Source organism: Bos taurus, chromosome 23, assembly GCF_002263795.3.
Source record: "Bos taurus isolate L1 Dominette 01449 registration number 42190680 breed Hereford chromosome 23, ARS-UCD2.0, whole genome shotgun sequence".
NCBI classification, from domain to species: domain Eukaryota; kingdom Metazoa; phylum Chordata; class Mammalia; order Artiodactyla; family Bovidae; genus Bos; species Bos taurus.
In genome coordinates, this window is record NC_037350.1 from 31,769,229 (window position 1) to 31,787,390 (window position 18,162).

Consider the following 18,162-nt stretch of genomic DNA (forward strand, 5'->3'; position numbering starts at 1 on the left):
AAAGCGTCCGAAATGCAGTACTTGGATGCAGTCTCAAAAACGACAGAATGATCTCTCTTCGTTTCCAAGTTGACTCCTTAATAGTTTCTAAAAGGTGTAACGTCTTTCCAGGTGTCTTTAGTTTTCCTTTTCCCCATATCTTAGAGATATAATCAGATCACAACCTATATGGATGTAAAATCTGAAACTTTTATATATCATTAATATACATTGTACTGTAATTCTAGGGATTCCTTTCTACTATGGCCACAGCTCTCACTCCAAGCAAAAAATTGACACTGGTACATGATGGCTTGGAGTGAACTGTAAGAGCCCATCCAGTGACTGCCAAGGGAAAGCCATTTAGGTCTTACGGGGAAGTTAGAAAAGGGTGGGTTCGGGGGCCTGGTTTGGCGGTTACAATAAAATTCCAGGCATCTTTCCAACTTCTGCTTTCATCTGATCTCTGAACCCCTAAAGTAATGGTTCTCAATCCTATCACATACAACACTCTTCCTATAACAAATACTGTAAGTACTTTTTTTCCTATACTTATACTGAAGTGGAATTTATAGATAATATAATCTACCAATACATATCTTAACTGTAAATATATAAAAGAAAATAAAAGGAAAGTATTTTGTTAAAAATTAAAAGATAGTAGAAATTGATGCAAAATTAGCCTTACTAAATTTGAATGAGTATATAAAAATAACTTGACCAATCACGTGTAACATACGCCTTTTCAGAAAGTGATCAAACGAAAGCCAGTCTCAGGTGCCAAATTTAAATTTTTTTATTCCACGAACAACATTAAGCATTGTGATAATTTGTGTTAAATTCTGCGTAGAAAAGCCACAGAACATTGTAAAGAAATGGCATAAGGAGAAGGAGGCGAGAAAGGGTTGAAAACAGCGATTCAAACGAAGGCTTACGTCATCGGGGGTGAACTTGTGTACCAATGCCTTCACCGCCAGCCATAAGGAACAATTGACTTGTCCAATCAGAACGGGACTCTCTTTATATATACTGGAAGAAAGGGGCAGGGCTTCGTTTTTCCATCAGTTAGCTGCTTTTGGGAAATCTGTAATGGCTCGCACTAAGCAGACCGCTCGCAAGTCCACCGGCGGCAAGGCGCCACGCAAGCAGCTGGCCACCAAGGCGGCCCGCAAGAGCGCGCCGGCCACCGGCGGCGTGAAGAAGCCGCACCGCTACCGCCCCGGCACGGTAGCTCTGCGCGAGATCCGCCGCTACCAGAAGTCCACGGAGCTGCTGATCCGCAAGCTGCCGTTCCAGCGGCTGGTGCGCGAGATCGCGCAGGACTTCAAGACCGACCTGCGCTTCCAGAGCTCGGCGGTGATGGCGCTGCAGGAGGCGTGCGAGGCCTACCTGGTGGGACTCTTCGAGGACACCAACCTGTGTGCCATCCACGCCAAGCGCGTCACCATCATGCCCAAGGACATCCAGCTTGCCCGCCGCATCCGCGGGGAGAGGGCCTAGATTCCCCCCCCGCCCCGCCGCCATCAGTACCAATTTTCAACCCAAAGGCTCTTCTCAGAGCCACCACTTTTTCTGTTAAAGAGTTGTGTACTGGTATCTCCATTTTGAGGGAAGAGAAACTTACCGGAAGAGGTATTACTACAAGCTCTTTAATAAGATGAGTTGGGTGGCTCTGAAAAGAGCCTTTAGGAAACTAATCCTTATTATTTATTGTCCTACTTTTTGGGGGTCGCCTTTTTAGGCTGGACCGCTTTAGGCTTGGCTACCTTGGGCTTATTAACTTTAGCCTTGACTGGACTCTTGGCCGCCTTGGGCTTAGCTGTCTTCACCTTTTTCGGGCTTTTGGCCACTTTCTTCGCCCCAGTAGCAGGCTTCACCTTCTTCAAGGTCGTCTTAGCGGTTTTCTTCGGGGTGGCCGCACCCGTGGATTTCTTGGGCTTCTTAGCCGCCCCGGCAGCCTTCTTGGGCTTGGCCGCGCCCGCCTTCTTCGCCTTGGGCTTGGCCTCCCCGGTGGCCGCCTTCTTGTTGAGTTTGAAAGAGCCGGAAGCCCCGGTGCCCTTGGTCTGCACCAGGGTGCCCTTGCTCACCAAGCTCTTGAGACCCAGCTTGATGCGGCTGTTGTTCTTCTCCACATCGTAGCCGGCGGCCGCCAGTGCTTTCTTGAGCGCAGCCAGAGACACGCCGCTGCGTTCCTTGGAGGCGGCGACAGCCTTGGTGATGAGGTCGGACACCGAGGGCCCAGAGGCCTTGCGCTTCGGGGCACTGGTGGACTTGCGCGCCTTTTTCTTCACCGGTGTCTTCTCCGCAGGAGAAGGAGCAGGAGGCGCGGCAGGTACAGTTTCAGACATGATTGTCAATTTGGTTTCCTAACAGTAAAAAAATAATATCTCAGGGTTGAGTAGCCAGGCCTCCGAGCGTCTCTATATTTATACACACAGCGCTACTGCTCGCTGATTGGTTCCCAGCTGTCTTCATCTTGACAGCGACCTAGTCTCAGCTCTGTCCCGGAATTGTGTTTTTTACAATTCAAGAAAGCAAAATATAAAAAATTTCCTGTGGAGGCATCACACCAAGTATATTCTACAATGAACCAGGACACCTCAAGGTTTGAGACTTTTGTGGTTACTTCCTCCAGTTTTTACCACTTTGTTCAAAGCCTTTTTCAAAAGCCTCTAACATTCGTGCAGATTCAGAGGTCAGAGGGACAACTTTTTGATTTTCTTTTAAAATACGAATATTCTCTTTATGTCTTCAATAACACGCTCTCAAGTGACATTCTATAGATTCTTGGTTTTTCATGCCTTCAACATTGGCTTGATTCTTATTGAGATTTGCCCAGAAAATCTGTTTCATATGAGGAGAAATAACACAGAGTCTTTCACTTCTCTACAAAAAGCTGTAGTAAAGGCTCCTTGGAATAGTAGCAATATCTGATAAGAAAAGTCATTATTTAGTTTGAAAAAGTTTTATCATAGCTTCTTGTGACTATTTAGAGGGTTAGTTAATTTGGGGACTTTAGGCATTCAAAATTTGTCTAGGAAAATGGCAAAAGCAATAACCAATGATCAACTTGTCATGATAATTGTGCTTGTGTTGCACTAGCTGATGGCAGAGAAAATCCATGTAAAGACTGCTTTATGGGTTTTAAAAATTATTTCATTTACCTTGATTTTACTAAGAAGGATCACTTATTAAAATGTTCACAAGCTCTTGAGTTCTGACTTCTGTCATGCTTCTGGAAGATAACTTTGAGAAAGTAAGTAACAGAATTAAGGAATATACACATGTACAACACTCACACACATACATAATTCCCTTAAGAGAGGGAAATTTAAAAGCATTTATATTCACTACTATGTTTCTTATTTAATCAGGGATATAAGTTTATAGGAAACACATTGTAGCTTATACTTTCTGTTCACTAGGAAATAGATTGATGGTAAAAAGTAAAAAGAGCTTTGATTTTCTTCTTCACTCCTCAAACTATGTCTTTAACATATTATGTTTATTTTGAAGCAGCCATGGACTTCTTTGTATTTTTGATAAAGCTTATGAGCCCCTTTCCAGAATAGTGCTTTTTAGTGCTTAATTTATATAGGATTACAAAGGAAAACAGTTGTATTAAAATATCATTATCAAATTTATTGAAAAATCCAAATTGGTAAGGTATTCATGTGTTCTTCTTTATTAATTCATTACATAACAAGATTACCCATACAACCAAGTTTAGAAGGTGTAATATATTTAAACAATATGAGAGATGGAGATTGACAGCTGCATCTGCGACTTGATATGAATATAGCTCAGGTCCTGTCACCCACACTGTTTGTTGCCTGCATTCAGAATAGGAGGAAATGCTAAAGTTTGGTTGTAGTATAATAAAAATAAAGTTGGAGTTTTTCTTCTATACAATGATCATATAGATGGATTCATCTATATGTCCCAGGTTAAGAACTCTATTCTAGAATTTGTTTCTGTGCATTGTACACTCATGGAGCAGCTTTGATAATCTTGGTTGTCCTCACATACCATAGAGCTTTGATAAACTTGGTCCTCCTCACAGATCATGGAGAAAAAGCAAAAAAAAAAAAAAATCTATCTAAGTCATCTGGAACTCAAAGGAATTAACCATTCATTAAATCTTTATGTGGGCTTCCTTGGTGGCTCACACAGTAAAGGAACTGCCTGCAATGTAAGAGACTGGGGCTTGATCCTTGGGTGGGGAAGATCTGGAGGAGGGAATGGCTACCCACTCTGGTATTCTTGCCTGCAGAATTACATGGACAGAGGAACCTGGCGGTCTATAGTCTATGGAGTCGCAAAGAGTCAGACAGGACAGAGCAACTAACATTAAAAAAAAAACTTCCAAATTTTTATGTGTTATTTTGTGGAATCCTTAAAGGAAGGTTTTAGTAAACTAATTACTTAGACTTTCACTTTAGAGGCATGAATTTTGAATGCAGGAGTTGAGAGAAGACAGGATACTGTAATATGTCATAATAAATAATGCTGAGTAATTGCTTCTTTGCAGATGTTTTAAAAAAGTTGTATTGTCTCTTTTAAATTTCAGTGCTCTATAATTTACACTTTCTTATACATTTAAAAGGAAAAAAAAAAAAACGTACAGACTGCTCAAGGTCACAAACCAGTACGTGGAGCAGGCTGTCTCGAGTTTGACTGGAGTAATGCCACCGGCTTGCAGAAACAGAATGTGGTTACATATATAATGCCAGATACAACTTGTTTGTAAATTACTTTATAATCATACCACAAATTTTGGGCTTACAGCCCAATAAGTTTTTTTAATTCACTTTTGGATATACATATTTATAAATCTCCAGTGTAGCACTCAATGGATTTGTTTAAATCCGTAAAGAACTTCATGGTGGGCTGCCATCTCTGGGGTCGCACAGAGTCGGACACGACTGAAGCGACTTACCAGCAGCAGCAGCAAAGGACAATAGCATGGGCTATCTGATTATTTCATACTATAGGAAGTCTGAAGAACAAGTCTCAGGCTTCTTTGGGGAAAGTGTATGAACTGTTGCCTCACTTAATGGCTGCCCGTTTTGTATGCACGCACAAACACAGATATCCATAAATAGGAAAAAATTTTATATTCCATTTCCATGATCCAGCCGCTGCAGGCGCCTTGCCTAGCTGCTACAGCTGTGACCAAGCGACAAATAAGCGAAGGGCGGGAACTGAATGTGGTTACCGCCCCTGCTCTTGCGTTTTCAAACAGGTCCGTTCCGTTACTATAAATGCTCTCTAAAGGCGCCCTTAATCCTGTTCGCTGTTCAATCTGCGGTTCATAATGTCTGGACGCGGTAAAGGCGGAAAGGGGCTCGGAAAAGGTGGTGCTAAGCGCCATCGTAAAGTTCTGCGAGATAATATCCAGGGCATCACTAAGCCCGCCATTCGTCGCCTGGCCCGCCGTGGTGGTGTTAAACGGATTTCTGGGCTCATCTACGAGGAGACCCGCGGGGTGCTGAAGGTGTTCCTGGAGAACGTGATCCGGGACGCGGTCACCTACACCGAGCACGCCAAGCGCAAAACTGTCACCGCCATGGACGTGGTCTACGCGCTGAAGCGCCAGGGACGCACTCTCTACGGCTTCGGCGGTTAAGTTCCAGGCAGCCATTTGGCATAGTCTAATAAAACCAAAGGCCCTTTTCAGGGCCACTTACCCATTCACTTAAAGAGTTTTGCGCTTTATGATGTAGTATGGAGGTGTTTAGGCTACTACTGCTTCTAGTCCATAGCCTTACATTGACGTACGTTCCCCCTCCACCCCGCGTTTCAGATTAGTTGCAGACCACCAGAGCTGGTATACAACCTCAAGCTGAACTTTTATTTAATATACTTTGAAATGTATATTTAGCGGGTAGTGGTTAAGAGGCCAGCTCAGTGTGGTAGACATTTTGCACAGCCGTTAGTGAAAAAGCTGAAAGGCGTCTAGAAACAAAAGTCTCATGCTAGAAAAATGGAAAAGTCTAGATAGGAATTTTTGAACTGAAGATATTAAAACAGTATGCCTTCTCGGACATAACAATAAAGGGGAGTGTGTGCCCATAAACTATTTTGAAGGCTGTTAAATTCTAGAAAAAACTACTTGGTAATTAAGATTGTAAATCGACTGTGTATATTTATTCATTATAGAGAGTGTAGTTAGGGTTCTTTCTTGAGTTTTAAAGTGGAATGGAGACAGACTGACTTGTCTCTGCTTCTCTGAACTGTCCTCCCATCCCAAAGGATCTCTTACTTGAACCTTTCATTAAGGTTGATAGAAGTGCTTCATACAAAAAATACAGGTTTATGTTCCCACTCCAGTATTGTTACCTGGAGAATCCCCATGGACCGAGGCCCTTGGTGGGCTACAGTCACCACTGAGCAGCTAAGCACACTGCACACGTTTACAAAGTTGTTATTATGTTGGCTCTAAATATTTAGAGTTTAAATATTTAATAATCTAGTCCCTTGGACTGCAAGGAGATCCAACCAGTCCATCCTGAAGGAGATCAGTCATGGGTGTTCATTGGAAGGACTGATGTTGAAGCTGAAACTCGAATCCTTTGGCCACCTGATGCGAAGAGCTGACTCATTTGAAAAGACCCTGATGCTGGGAAAGATTGAGGGCAGGAGGAGAGGGGGACGACAGAGGATGAGATGGTTGGATGGCATCACCGACACGATGGACATGGGTTTGGGTGGACTCCGGGAGTTGGTGATGGACAGGGAGGCCTGGCGTGCTGTGGTTCATGGGGTTGCAAAGAGTCGGACACGACTGAGCGACTGAGCTGAACTGAACTGAATCTATGCCATTGAATAAATAGTTTATTAGATTTTAAAGAAACAGTCTCAATACCATTCCTCAGTGATAAAAAGAAGGAAACCTTGTGCACAGGGATGCTATTCTTTTTCTCTTTCCTTGGATAAGTCATTTAAACCTGTGTATGACTCTGTTTCCTTATCTGTAAAATGGAGATAACTTTAATTCCTATCTTATAGTTTCAGGGGTGAATGACATTAAATAGTACTTCATATTTTGGCCACTGCCTGTCACATCGTAAATGATGTATGTTTTGGCTGTTGTTATTTGCGTTATTGGTATTCTTATTTCTCATGTCATCAAAGAGACACGGAGAAAAAGAAAGTGGCATTTGAACCATGATGACATACATTTGAAGTCTTGAATAATCATTTTCTATAGTTGTGGTCTTTAGCAAACTGCTAATCACTGTTCCCTTATCTGTAATGTAGGAGTAAATTCATATTTTTGTGAGGATTGAGTGAAACAACCTAGGAATATGTTTATGTATATGTTCAACAAATATAGTTTACATATGTTCTTAAGAAATTGAAAGTGTACAAATGGAAGTTCTTTTGTACAAATTGATGTAAACATAAAAAAACAAAGAATTCCAGATAATTAAAAAAAAAACTTTCTAGAAAGTTAAATTTGCTGACTATATTTAAGGAATTACTAAACACTTAGGCCTTTTTCTTCAGTCCCTTTTTTTTCAGTTTTAGGAAAGCAAATCTGATTAATCCAGGTGGGCAGATGCCTACATCAATCAAATATGATGGCCCAAGATAGAAGGTAACAAGATAATGGCCACACATGGGGCTCAGTCCTAAGTAGAGTTTTTTCCAGGCCATAAACTCTTTTTTATCACCCAGAAACTCCTGTGTTCGCTTTTTCTTCACCATATATTAGATGTTCTCAAAACCTACTACATAAAGAGCATCTTAATTTGCTGGGCATTTTTTTTTTGTAAGGTAAGTTCTCACATCTCCCAGGGCTAATGAAATAGAAACTTTGGGAATGGGGACAGCAATCTATCCTTTAACAAGCCATCTGGGTGATTCTGATGTATACTCAAGTTCTTTATAGATTCAGTACATAATTCAGCTCTTGGGACTTGAACATACAATGAACTTGGTGGATGTACCTTCTGTCCAGAAGGTTCTTACATCAGGCAGTGCATGTGCCATCTCAAAGTTCATTTGCCCTCTTTCCTTACTAATACAACCTCGGTTTTTTTAAGGTCTCCATTTTCTCCCTGCCTTGTGCTCCAGGGAAAGCAGAGTCCCTCTCTTAGGCTCAGGAATGGGGTTCTGATTCCACCCAAGTCCCTCAGTATTGATTAATTTGAGGTGGGGAGGTGAAGGTGGGTATATGGCCAGTTGTTTGTGGCTCTGAGAGCCTTAAACAGTGGAGTCCAGCTTCCCCAAGAATCTAGTCATTAGGCTGAAATTGGAGTTGCTGGTCAATAAACTGTGTATATGCTGGGGATGGATGTGGAATCAGGAACATTTCAGGCAAAGAATAATTGCAGAGGCCTGGAGGCTGGAGAAAGAGGCCCACAGTTTAAAGGATGTAAGGGAAGGAGGGTGGTGGGAACAAAACCAAAAAACAATGAAGAAACACAAAACAAAATAGAGAAAAAAGAAATCCTTTGGGTTTGGGCTGGAGAGAGATGAGGGCCAGACTCTGCAGGGCTTGTGGCCATAGCATAGATTTTTTGATTTCTGTGAGATGGGGGATCATCCAAAGGCTGTGAGCCGGTAAAATTAAACACACACACACACACACACACACACACACACACACACACGAAACATAAAGCCCCCCACGGTGACTCTGGAATAGAAACCAAATTCACTATGGACAGAAGAGTTTCAGTATCACCTCAAACTCAAAGCAAGTTTATCAGAATCAGTGCAAGAGCAATTGTAATTTGGCAACCTGAAAATAAACTGGTTTTTATCCTTGTGCTTATTTTTTTAACTTTTTGAGACAATAAAAGGGAGCTCTGATAGACCGGCCAGGGAGGCCGCCTAGGATTGTTTCTAAAGGACAATAATAGCAGTTCTTGGGTGGATTTGGCATTTCCATGAGTGGGTGAGGTGCCCTTAACCCAACCCTTCATTCCTAACTTCCAAAAGGACGCCTCTAATTTGCAGTTTCCGGAAATATGAGGAAGAGCCCTGCCTTTTATCTTTCGGGATTTATTCTCTTGAGCATAAACCGTAGGCTTTCAAACCTCGGTGTTCGGCTCACAACGTTAAAAAGCATCTTTACATCCACAGTTTTCCTTGTTTGCGTTCTGAGCCGGCCCTGAGGACCCCTCTTCTTTGTCACCAAGATGGCTGCGTTTTCTGAACTGAGCGCGGGGAGGACTGGAAGCAGGATAGGGGGATGGGCTCGGAAGATCGCAGTAACCTGACGGACTGGAGATTGTTGAGACAGGTTTCACAGTATGTGGCCGCACGAGTGAAGACTGAGTCGGCTGAACACAGAATTCCGTGAACTTTGCTAGTCTAGTTTGTAAAACGAGTCAGAAGACTGGGATGATTGTATTCTTAAAAAAAAAAAAAAAAAAAAAATCTAATGACGAGAGCCTCTCTAAAATCCAGGATGAAGATAAAACAAACAAACAAACAAAAAATAAATAACTACTGTTCCCTTACTGGAGAGTTGCAGCCACCAAACATGTAAAGAATCTATGCTTAGCCAGAGCTCGAAAGCCCTAGGCAAAGGGCCAGGGGTAGGCGAGAGGGAGTAAAAGGAATTAGTAGTAGTAGTAGTAAAAGTCACTCAGTCGTGCTCGACTCTTGCGACCCCATAGACTGTAGCCCGCCAGGTTCCTTTGTCCACGGGATTCTCCAGGTAAGAATATTGGAGTGGGTTGCCGTTGCCTTCTCCAGGGGATGTTCCCGACCCAGGAATCGAACACCATGGCTTCTGCATTGCAGGCACATTCTTTACCGACTGAGCTAGGAGAGAAGCCCTGGAGCCACACAAAAGAACCCGGGTGGAGACCCGCAACGTCATACTTACGAAGTTCCGGTTTTATAGAGCGGGATTTTCAAACGTAAATGTTGCCTCTAGAATTCGGCAGGGTGACGGTTTAGATATAACCAAGATCAGAGATTCATAAAGTGCCCATAGTAGCCAACGGAGCACCCTGTACAAATTTTATTAAGATAACCTGGAGCTCCAAGAATTGGGGTTAGCAGATTATTTCAGCCGACGTTCAGTTAGGCTGCTGGGGACCTTTGTAAGCGGAACCGTTGGTAGAAAGTAGTGCTTTGATGAATACATGTTAACCTAAACACTGACTGAACTCCTCGTATTCACACCAGTACGCAGCTCTGATGGTGAAAACATGCGGTGGCTCTGAAAAGAGCCTTTGGGTTTTATAGTTACTATAAATATATCTACTTGGAGCTGGTGTACTTGGTGACAGCCTTGGTGCCCTCAGACACGGCGTGCTTGGCCAGCTCCCCGGGCAACAGCAGGCGAACGGCGGTCTGGATCTCTCTGGATGTGATGGTCGAGCGCTTGTTGTAATGCGCCAACCGCGATGCCTCGCCAGCGATGCGCTCGAAAATATCATTCACGAACGAATTCATGATTCCCATGGCTTTGGACGAGATACCGGTGTCCGGGTGGACCTGCTTCAGCACCTTGTACACGTACACGGAGTAGCTCTCCTTGCGGCTGCGCTTGCGCTTCTTGCCATCCTTCTTCTGAGCCTTGGTCACCGCCTTTTTGGAGCCCTTCTTAGGGGCCGGTGCGGACTTGGCTGGTTCCGGCATTATGATTGCAGTGTCTTCTGAGAGAAACTAAAATGGCGCCTGCGCCACCGAATTTGTAGGCAAACTTATGCAAATGAAGGCCTACTTTTACAATTGCTGATTGGTTCACTTGCATGCAAATAAGTGATTCCAGATCTACTTTCTCATACCTGTGACAGTTTTCCCCCAATCAGGCCAATTTTTAAATCTAGTTAACCTTTTAATAATAAATTCTGTTTCGTTTATAACAATTCAGACTACTTTGTTTTAAACACTTGAAGTCACTCTCGCCAGTGCTTTAAAATTACCAAAGAAGCAAAGCTCGAGGCACAGTTCTGTCTCCTATTTGCAAGGCCTGTTTATACCTCCTTGAAAGCAGTAGCATTACATCTGAATCTAGATTTTAGACAAGGGAGAGGAAATGAACTGTGGTCATCCAGACAATTCTGAATACCATGTTTCCTATTGTACACAAGATGCAGAAATAGAGCGTGAAAATTAAGGGTAAGGGGAAAAAGTACATCACTTGAAGGGAGATAAGGAATTTCGTAGCCCATATAGCTACAATCTTTCGAACTGGAAAGGATCAAATTACATCTAGTTTAGGCACAAAGGAAGGTCAGAAATAGTTCTTCAGTCCAACCAGTGAAAAGATTAAACACACACACACACACACACACAGAAATGGAAGAACCCATTGTTTAACGCCTGTATTTTAAAGTTTTTATTACCAGCATCATCATCTTCGACTGAAACCAGTTTTTAGCTAATTCTTCCAATACCATCTATCTTTTCTGCAGAGAGGTGTGTTCCCTGAATTTGCCTTTTTGCCTAACATTCCCCAGGCTCCTTAACCTTCCGCTGCTGCTGCTGCTGCTGCTAAGTCGCTTCAGTCGTGTCCGACTCTGTGCGATCCCATAGATAGCAGCCCACCACGCTCCCCCGTCCCTGGGATTCTCCAGGCAAGAACACTGGAGTGGGTTGCCATTTCCTTCTCCAATGCATGAAAGTGAAAAGTGAAAGTGAAGTTGCTCAGTCGTGTCCGACTCTTAGCGACCTCATGGACGGCACCACCAGGCTCCTCCGTCCATGGGATTCTCTAGGCAATAGTACTGGAGTGGTGTGCCATTGCCTTCTCCGCAGTTAGTCAGTTCAGTCGTTCAGTCGTGTCTGACTCTTTGTGACCCGGTGAATCGCAGCACGCCAGGCCTCCCTGTCCATCACCAACCCCCCGGAGTTCACTCAGACTCATGTCCATCGAGTCAGTGATGCCATCCAGCCATCTCATCCTCTGTCGTCCCCTTCTCCTCCTGCCCCCCAATCCCTCCCAGCATCAGAGTCTTTTCCAATGAGTCAGCTCTTCGCATGAGGTGACTGGAGTTTCAGCTTCAGCATCATTCCCTCCAAAGAAATCCCAGGGCTGATCTTCAGAATGGACTGGTTGGATCTCCCTGCAGTCCAAGGGACTCTCAAGAGTCTTCTCCAACACCACAGTTCAAAAGCATCAATTCTTCGGCGCTCAGCCTTCTTCACAAGTCCAACTCTCACATTCATACATGACCACAGGAAAAACCATAGCCTTGACTAGACGAGCCTTTGTTGGCAAAGTAATGTCTCTGCTTTTGAATATGCTATCTAGGTTGGTCATCACTTTCCTTCCAAGGAGTAAGCGTCTTTTAATTTCATGGCTGCAGTCATCATCAGCAGTGATTTTGGAGCCCCTCAAAATAAAGTCTGACACTGTTTCCACTCTTTCCCCGTCTATTTCCCGCAGACAACCCCTAAAGTTTTAAATTTGTGACCTAGGTTCGTAGCGCCTCCTAGTGCCTTATTAAGGCAAACACAACCACCTTCAGGCGGGAAGCCTCTTCACCACCCACTTTCCTAGATACAATGTGAACAGGTTGATTGTGATTTATTTAATCAGCAATTATTTATTTAGCATCTATCATGTTAGGAACATTCTACCAGGAACTTGGGATGTCCAAATATAAGATTATAACAAATAGTATCAAATCAAAGAGGAAAAGAGACACTGTAGAGTTCGGGCTTCCAAAGAAACAACAGCCTTATTCCCTCTTTCCCTCAGACAATGATTTGCAGATACTGAAATTATCAGATACTATAACATAACAATTTCCTGAAAGTTTAAAGAAATCAAAATCTGATAATGCAATCAAGGAACAAGGGACAATAAAAATTAACCTAATTTTTAAAATTAAAAAAACATAGGAATTCTAGAAATCGAAAGAGCTATAATCCATAAAGATAGAATTAAAATCTACTGATAAGATGAAACATTCGGGACCTCATATGCCCATGATTAAGGTAAGAGCTGACAGAATTAGCAGGAGAATTTCAAATTTAGAGCTGTTTGTCAACTTTTCATTATATTAAGCTTATAAATTCTCATAGCTAGCAAACAAAAAAAAATGTGTATGCTTATAGAAAATTTGGACAACACAGTCAACAAACTTGATCTATCTTTGTGTGATTCCCGTATTTCACACATAGAGAATGTCCAACTTTTAAAGAACACATTTAATAATCTCAAAAATTCAACACTGGCTTCAGAAAATGTCACAATGGATACAAAAGAATCAGTTTCATATATATGACACTCTTTTATCATAATCTAATTGAAGAGCAATAGAAAAGATTTTTTTTAGGATAATAAAAATAAAACAAACTTGATGTATGATTGGAAACTAAAAGCACACTTCTAAATACAATGAATTAGAATATTATCCCAGAAACTATGCAATATTATGAGATAAATATAAATGGAAATAATACACATGAAAATCGTTGGATGTATCTAAAGGTGTACTAAAAGGGACATACATAATATTAAAAGCATACTTTAAGGAACAAAATTCACTAAAGATATACAAAATAGGTGTTCAACAACAACAATGAAAAGCTAGAAAAAGAACAAGAATATTAAAAGCATACTTTAAGGAACAAAATTCACTAAAGATTTACAAAATAGGTGTTCAACAACAACAATGAAAAGCTAGAAAAAGAACAAGAAAGTAAATCAAAATTATGTCGAAAGAATTGGTCTTAGAATTCTTAGTGTGTTGTACTGTTGTGAATGATGCTCTGTTTCAATTCCAGATAGGCCATTGTTAATGTATAGAAAGGCCATGTATTTTTATGTGGTGTACATATTTACCAACCCTACTGAGTTCTTATTTGATTTCCTTGTGTGTTTATAGGTTCTCATGGATTTTCAAGTTGACATATTATTTTAAGTATGTCAACCTTAAAATTAAAAAAATTTATTTTAAATAGAGATAATTCATAAACAACAAACTTGTTCTTTGAAAAGTCTTATGCTGCTGCTGCTGCTGCTAAGTCTCTTCTTCAGTCATGTCCGACTCTGTGGGACCCCATAAGACGGCAGCCTACCAGGCTCCCCTGTCCCTGGGATTCTCCAAGCAAGAACACTGAATGGGTTGCCATTTCCGAAAAGTCTTATAACAATAAACATCTATAAAAATTAATGAGGAAAAAAATATTGTGTATGTGAAAAAATTATACAAATAGAAAAAAGGACAGTTGCTACCAAAAGAGAGATATTAAGCTTAACAGAAAACAATTTTCAAGAAAAACTTAAGTAATGGGCTGAATAAACAAGTTATGATTATGGAAATAGGACAGGCAGTTAAAAAACAAATTTCTTGTACTCTTCAGTCTAAATGATACCACACTTGGCTGGGTTTTACAGGCTAGTGAAATTTAAGTAATTGATAATCCCTATTTTGCAAATGTTTCAATAGAAAAATAGCTATCTTGTTTTTGTTTTTTTTTTTTGGCAAATTGTTTACCCTTACCTAAATTGGACAGGAAGAACACAGAATGAAAGAGAGAAAGAGATGAGAAAAAGTTATAGTCTCATTTTACTTATGAAATTCCTTTTCTTTTTTTTTTAAAGCTCTATTTAGAATGCAAGCAAATGGAAACCAAGAGATAACATTATTTAAAAAACAATAGTATATTATGTTTGGTTTATTATAAGAATGGAAAAAATTTTAACATTCGAAATCTGCCACTGTAAGAAATTAAGAGAAAAGCTGTTATCATTTGCATAGATACTAGGAAAGTATTTATTAGAATATCACACACCTTCATTATCAACATTTTTAACAAACTAGAAGGATAAGGAGTAGCGACTCACTTTATAAGAAGTAGGTACAGTGAGCACAACATTTAATAGTGTAATTTTAGAAGGATTCCAAAACTATAAAAAGACAAAAGCTTTTTGGTACTACTCTTATGCAACGTAACACTGAGGGCCTGGCTAATATCATAAGTACGAGAGACAAGAAGGATAAGTATTCAACAAGAAAAGACATTATCCTTATTGTTTGAAAATAATATGTCATTGTGAAAATTAACAAGAATCTATAAACAATTAGATCTTTCTGAGCATAAGAGGGTTACTGAATATATGAGTACCACATAAAAATTCATGGCTTTTCTGGATTTGAAATAGAAAATTCAGACATTATTTACAACAGTAGAATACATTCTAATGATTCTAAATCCAAGAAAAAATATTCTAGATCTGTATATATAAAACTATGAAATCCTGAAATAAAAAAGAAGATTCACTCAAACTAAGAGACAGCTATACATTAGACTTCCTTCCTCAGTGATCAATGCAAAGAAATAGAGGAAAACAATAGAATGGGAAAGACTAGAGATCTCTTCAAGAAAATTAGAGATACCAAGGGATCATTTCATGTAAAGATGGGCACAATAAAGGACAGAAATGGTATAGACCTAACAGAAGCAGAAGATATTCAGAAGAGGTGGCAAGAATACACAGAACTGTGCAAAAAAAGATCTTTATGACCCAGATAACCACGATGGTGTGATTATTCACCTAGAGCCAGACATCCTGGAATGCGAAGTCAAGTGGGCCTTAGAAAGCATCACTATGATCAAAGCTAGTGAAGGTGATGGAACTCCAGTTGAGCTATTTCAAATCCTAAAAGATGATGCTATGAAAGTGCTGCACTCAATATGCCAGCAAATTTGGAAAATTCAGCAGTGGCCACAGGAATGGAAAAGGTCAGTAATTCTAATCCCAAAGAAAGGCAATGCCAAACTATGTTCAAACAACAACAGAATTGCACTCATCTCACACACTAGTAAAATAATGCTCAAAATTCTCCAAGCCAGGCTTCAATAATATGTGAACCATGAACTTCCAGATGTTCAAGCTGGATTTAGAAAAGAAAGAGAAACCAGAGATCAAATTACTAACATCCTCTGGATCATCAAAAAACCAAGAGAGTTCCAGAAAAACATCTACTTCTGCTTTATTAACTATGCCAAAGCCTTTGACTGTGTGGATCATATCAAACTGTAGAAAATTCTTAAAGAGATGGGAATGCCAGACCACCTTACCTGCTTCCTGAGAAATCTGTATGCAAGTCAAGAAGCAACAATTACAACTGGACATAAAACACATCAGGTGGCTGAATTATTGGAGTTTCAGCTTCAGTATCAGTCCTTCCAATGAATATTCAGGACTGATCTCCTTTAGGATGGACTGGCTGGATCTCCTTGCAGTCCAAGGGACTCTCAAGTGTCTTCTCCAACACCACAGTTCAAAAGATCAATTCTTAGGCCCTCAGCTTTCTTTATAGTCCAACTCTCACATCCATACACAACTCCTGGAAAAACCAAAGCTTTGACTAGACAGATGGACCTTTGTTGGCAAAGTAATGTCTCCGCTTTTTAATATGCTGTCTAGGTTGGTCATAGCTTTTCTTCCAAGGAGCAAGTGTCTTTTAATTTCATGACTGCAGTCACCATCTGCAGTGATTTTGGAGCCCGCCCAAATAAAGTCTGTCACTGTTTCCACTATTTCCCCATCTATATGCCATGAAGTGATGGGACCAGATGCCATGATCTTAGTTTTCTGAATGTTGAGCTTTAAGCCAACTTTTTCACTCTCCTCTTTCACTTTCATCAAGAGGCTCTTTAGTTCTTCTTAGCTTTGTGCCATAAGTGTGGTGTCATCTGCATTTCTGAGGTTATTGATATTTCTGCTGGCAATCAATACATATGGCTAAAATAGCGATAATAATAGTTCACAGGTGTGTTAGGAAGATTAAAGGTGTTAACATCTGGAAAGCACTAGGAAATGTGTACACCAAAAAAAAAAAAAAAGCAATAAAAAAAAAAGTAAATAGAAGTAATTGGAGATGGTTGTGTGTTACCTGCACCCAAGGTTGCACTGTTTTGCGGGCCCGGGCCCCACTCTCTTTTACCTTCCTGGGCCCTCTCCTCCATAAAACCAACAAAAACAGTAACATTATTAAAATTACATAAAGTATTAGAACATTTAGTAGAACGGTTTCATCGTTCTAGTTATATGGTATATTAGAACATTTTCGTCGACCTAAAACTTCATTTTTAATTCTGATTTTAGATGAAATTAAAATACATTCGTGAGCGTCCAAAAATACTGTGGGCTGTACGCTCCGTGTCTACTCTAGCTTAATGGATGTAGGCCCTTCATGCATCTGAAGATGAAACTTAAAACACATATTCAAGTAGGAAATAATAATAATCCACACATACATACACATACACCCACTTAATCCTCAAAGTGTCCTACAAATATGAGAGCGAATAAACGGGTGGTGCAAGGAAAGTGTCTTGGGGACTAGTTATGACGGAAAGTGCCTTTTCAGAACAGGTTTTGAGAGGAGGAAAAAAAAAATTAACAGAGGGTGATGTCTTGTTTCTCGGTCTTCAAACAACTCCGTTCTCCGCTTCAATAAGTGACAGTGAAGTCGCTCAGTCCTGTTTGACTCTCTGCGACCCCATGGATGGTAGCCTACCCGGCTCCGCGGTCCATGGTATTTTCCAGGCAAGAATATTGGAGTGGGCTGCCATTTCCTTCTCCAGGAATTCTTCCCAACCCAGGGGTCGAACCCGGGTCTCCTGCATTGCAGACAGACGCATTACCGTCTGAGCCACTAGAAAGCCCATCAATAAGTGAATGCCCCCTTAAACTGTTAGGGTCTCTCATTTCCACTGGCAGATCCAAGAGAGGCTGGGGGTAGGCTGCACTTGCGCAGCAGTAGGGGTTGGTCATGAGAAACCAGAGTGGTGGCCGGAAGCCTACAACTTACTGGCGACTTCGTAGGGGAGCCGAAGGTGATGTACAGGTAACGTGGGGCTCCAGGAAAAACAGCGGAGCATCAAGTGGGTTGGGAAGACCCAGTGAGGGAGACTGTGCGCCGGGCCGTGGCTATGGGAGGCGGGACAGACAGAGGTGGGGCATGGAAGGCCCATGCTATTTTGTATGGCCACACCAGAAGGAGGTGCTAATTTTTAGGACTTGACACTCAGTTGAAACTCAAGGCGATTTTCCAGTTTTGTGTGACTGGTAGTATCATCCCAGGTGGCGCAGTGGTAAAGAATTCACCTGCAATGCAGGTAGACCCGGGTTAGATCCCTGGGTTGGGATCCCAGGAGAAACGGGATGGCTGCCGTTGGGTTGCAAAGAGTCCGACACAACTGAAGGGGGGTTTCACTTTTTTTTTTTCCTCCCAAGTGTGATCCCCG

General features: G+C 41.3%; 3 protein-coding genes across 3 annotated transcripts; 1 reads left to right on the plus strand and 2 right to left on the minus strand.

Moving 5' to 3' along the window:
* Window positions 1-764: 764 nt before the first annotated feature.
* H1-12 (H1.12 linker histone, cluster member) lies at window positions 765-2,379 on the minus strand. The gene is given in 1 exon segment (NM_001098989.1): window positions 765-2,379. A coding segment is annotated over 1 exon segment (633 nt). The 5' UTR covers window positions 2,328-2,379; the 3' UTR covers window positions 765-1,694.
* Window positions 2,380-5,268: 2,889 nt separating this feature from the next.
* H4C4 (H4 clustered histone 4) lies at window positions 5,269-6,061 on the plus strand. The gene is given in 1 exon segment (NM_001099724.2): window positions 5,269-6,061. A coding segment is annotated over 1 exon segment (312 nt). The 5' UTR covers window positions 5,269-5,296; the 3' UTR covers window positions 5,609-6,061.
* Window positions 6,062-10,148: 4,087 nt separating this feature from the next.
* H2BC6 (H2B clustered histone 6) lies at window positions 10,149-10,616 on the minus strand. Its single transcript, XM_010818514.3, has one exon. It carries the CDS (start codon window positions 10,585-10,587, stop codon window positions 10,207-10,209), a length of 381 nt encoding a protein of 126 aa, XP_010816816.1. The 5' UTR covers window positions 10,588-10,616; the 3' UTR covers window positions 10,149-10,206.
* Between the last annotated feature and the right edge of the window lie 7,546 nt (window positions 10,617-18,162).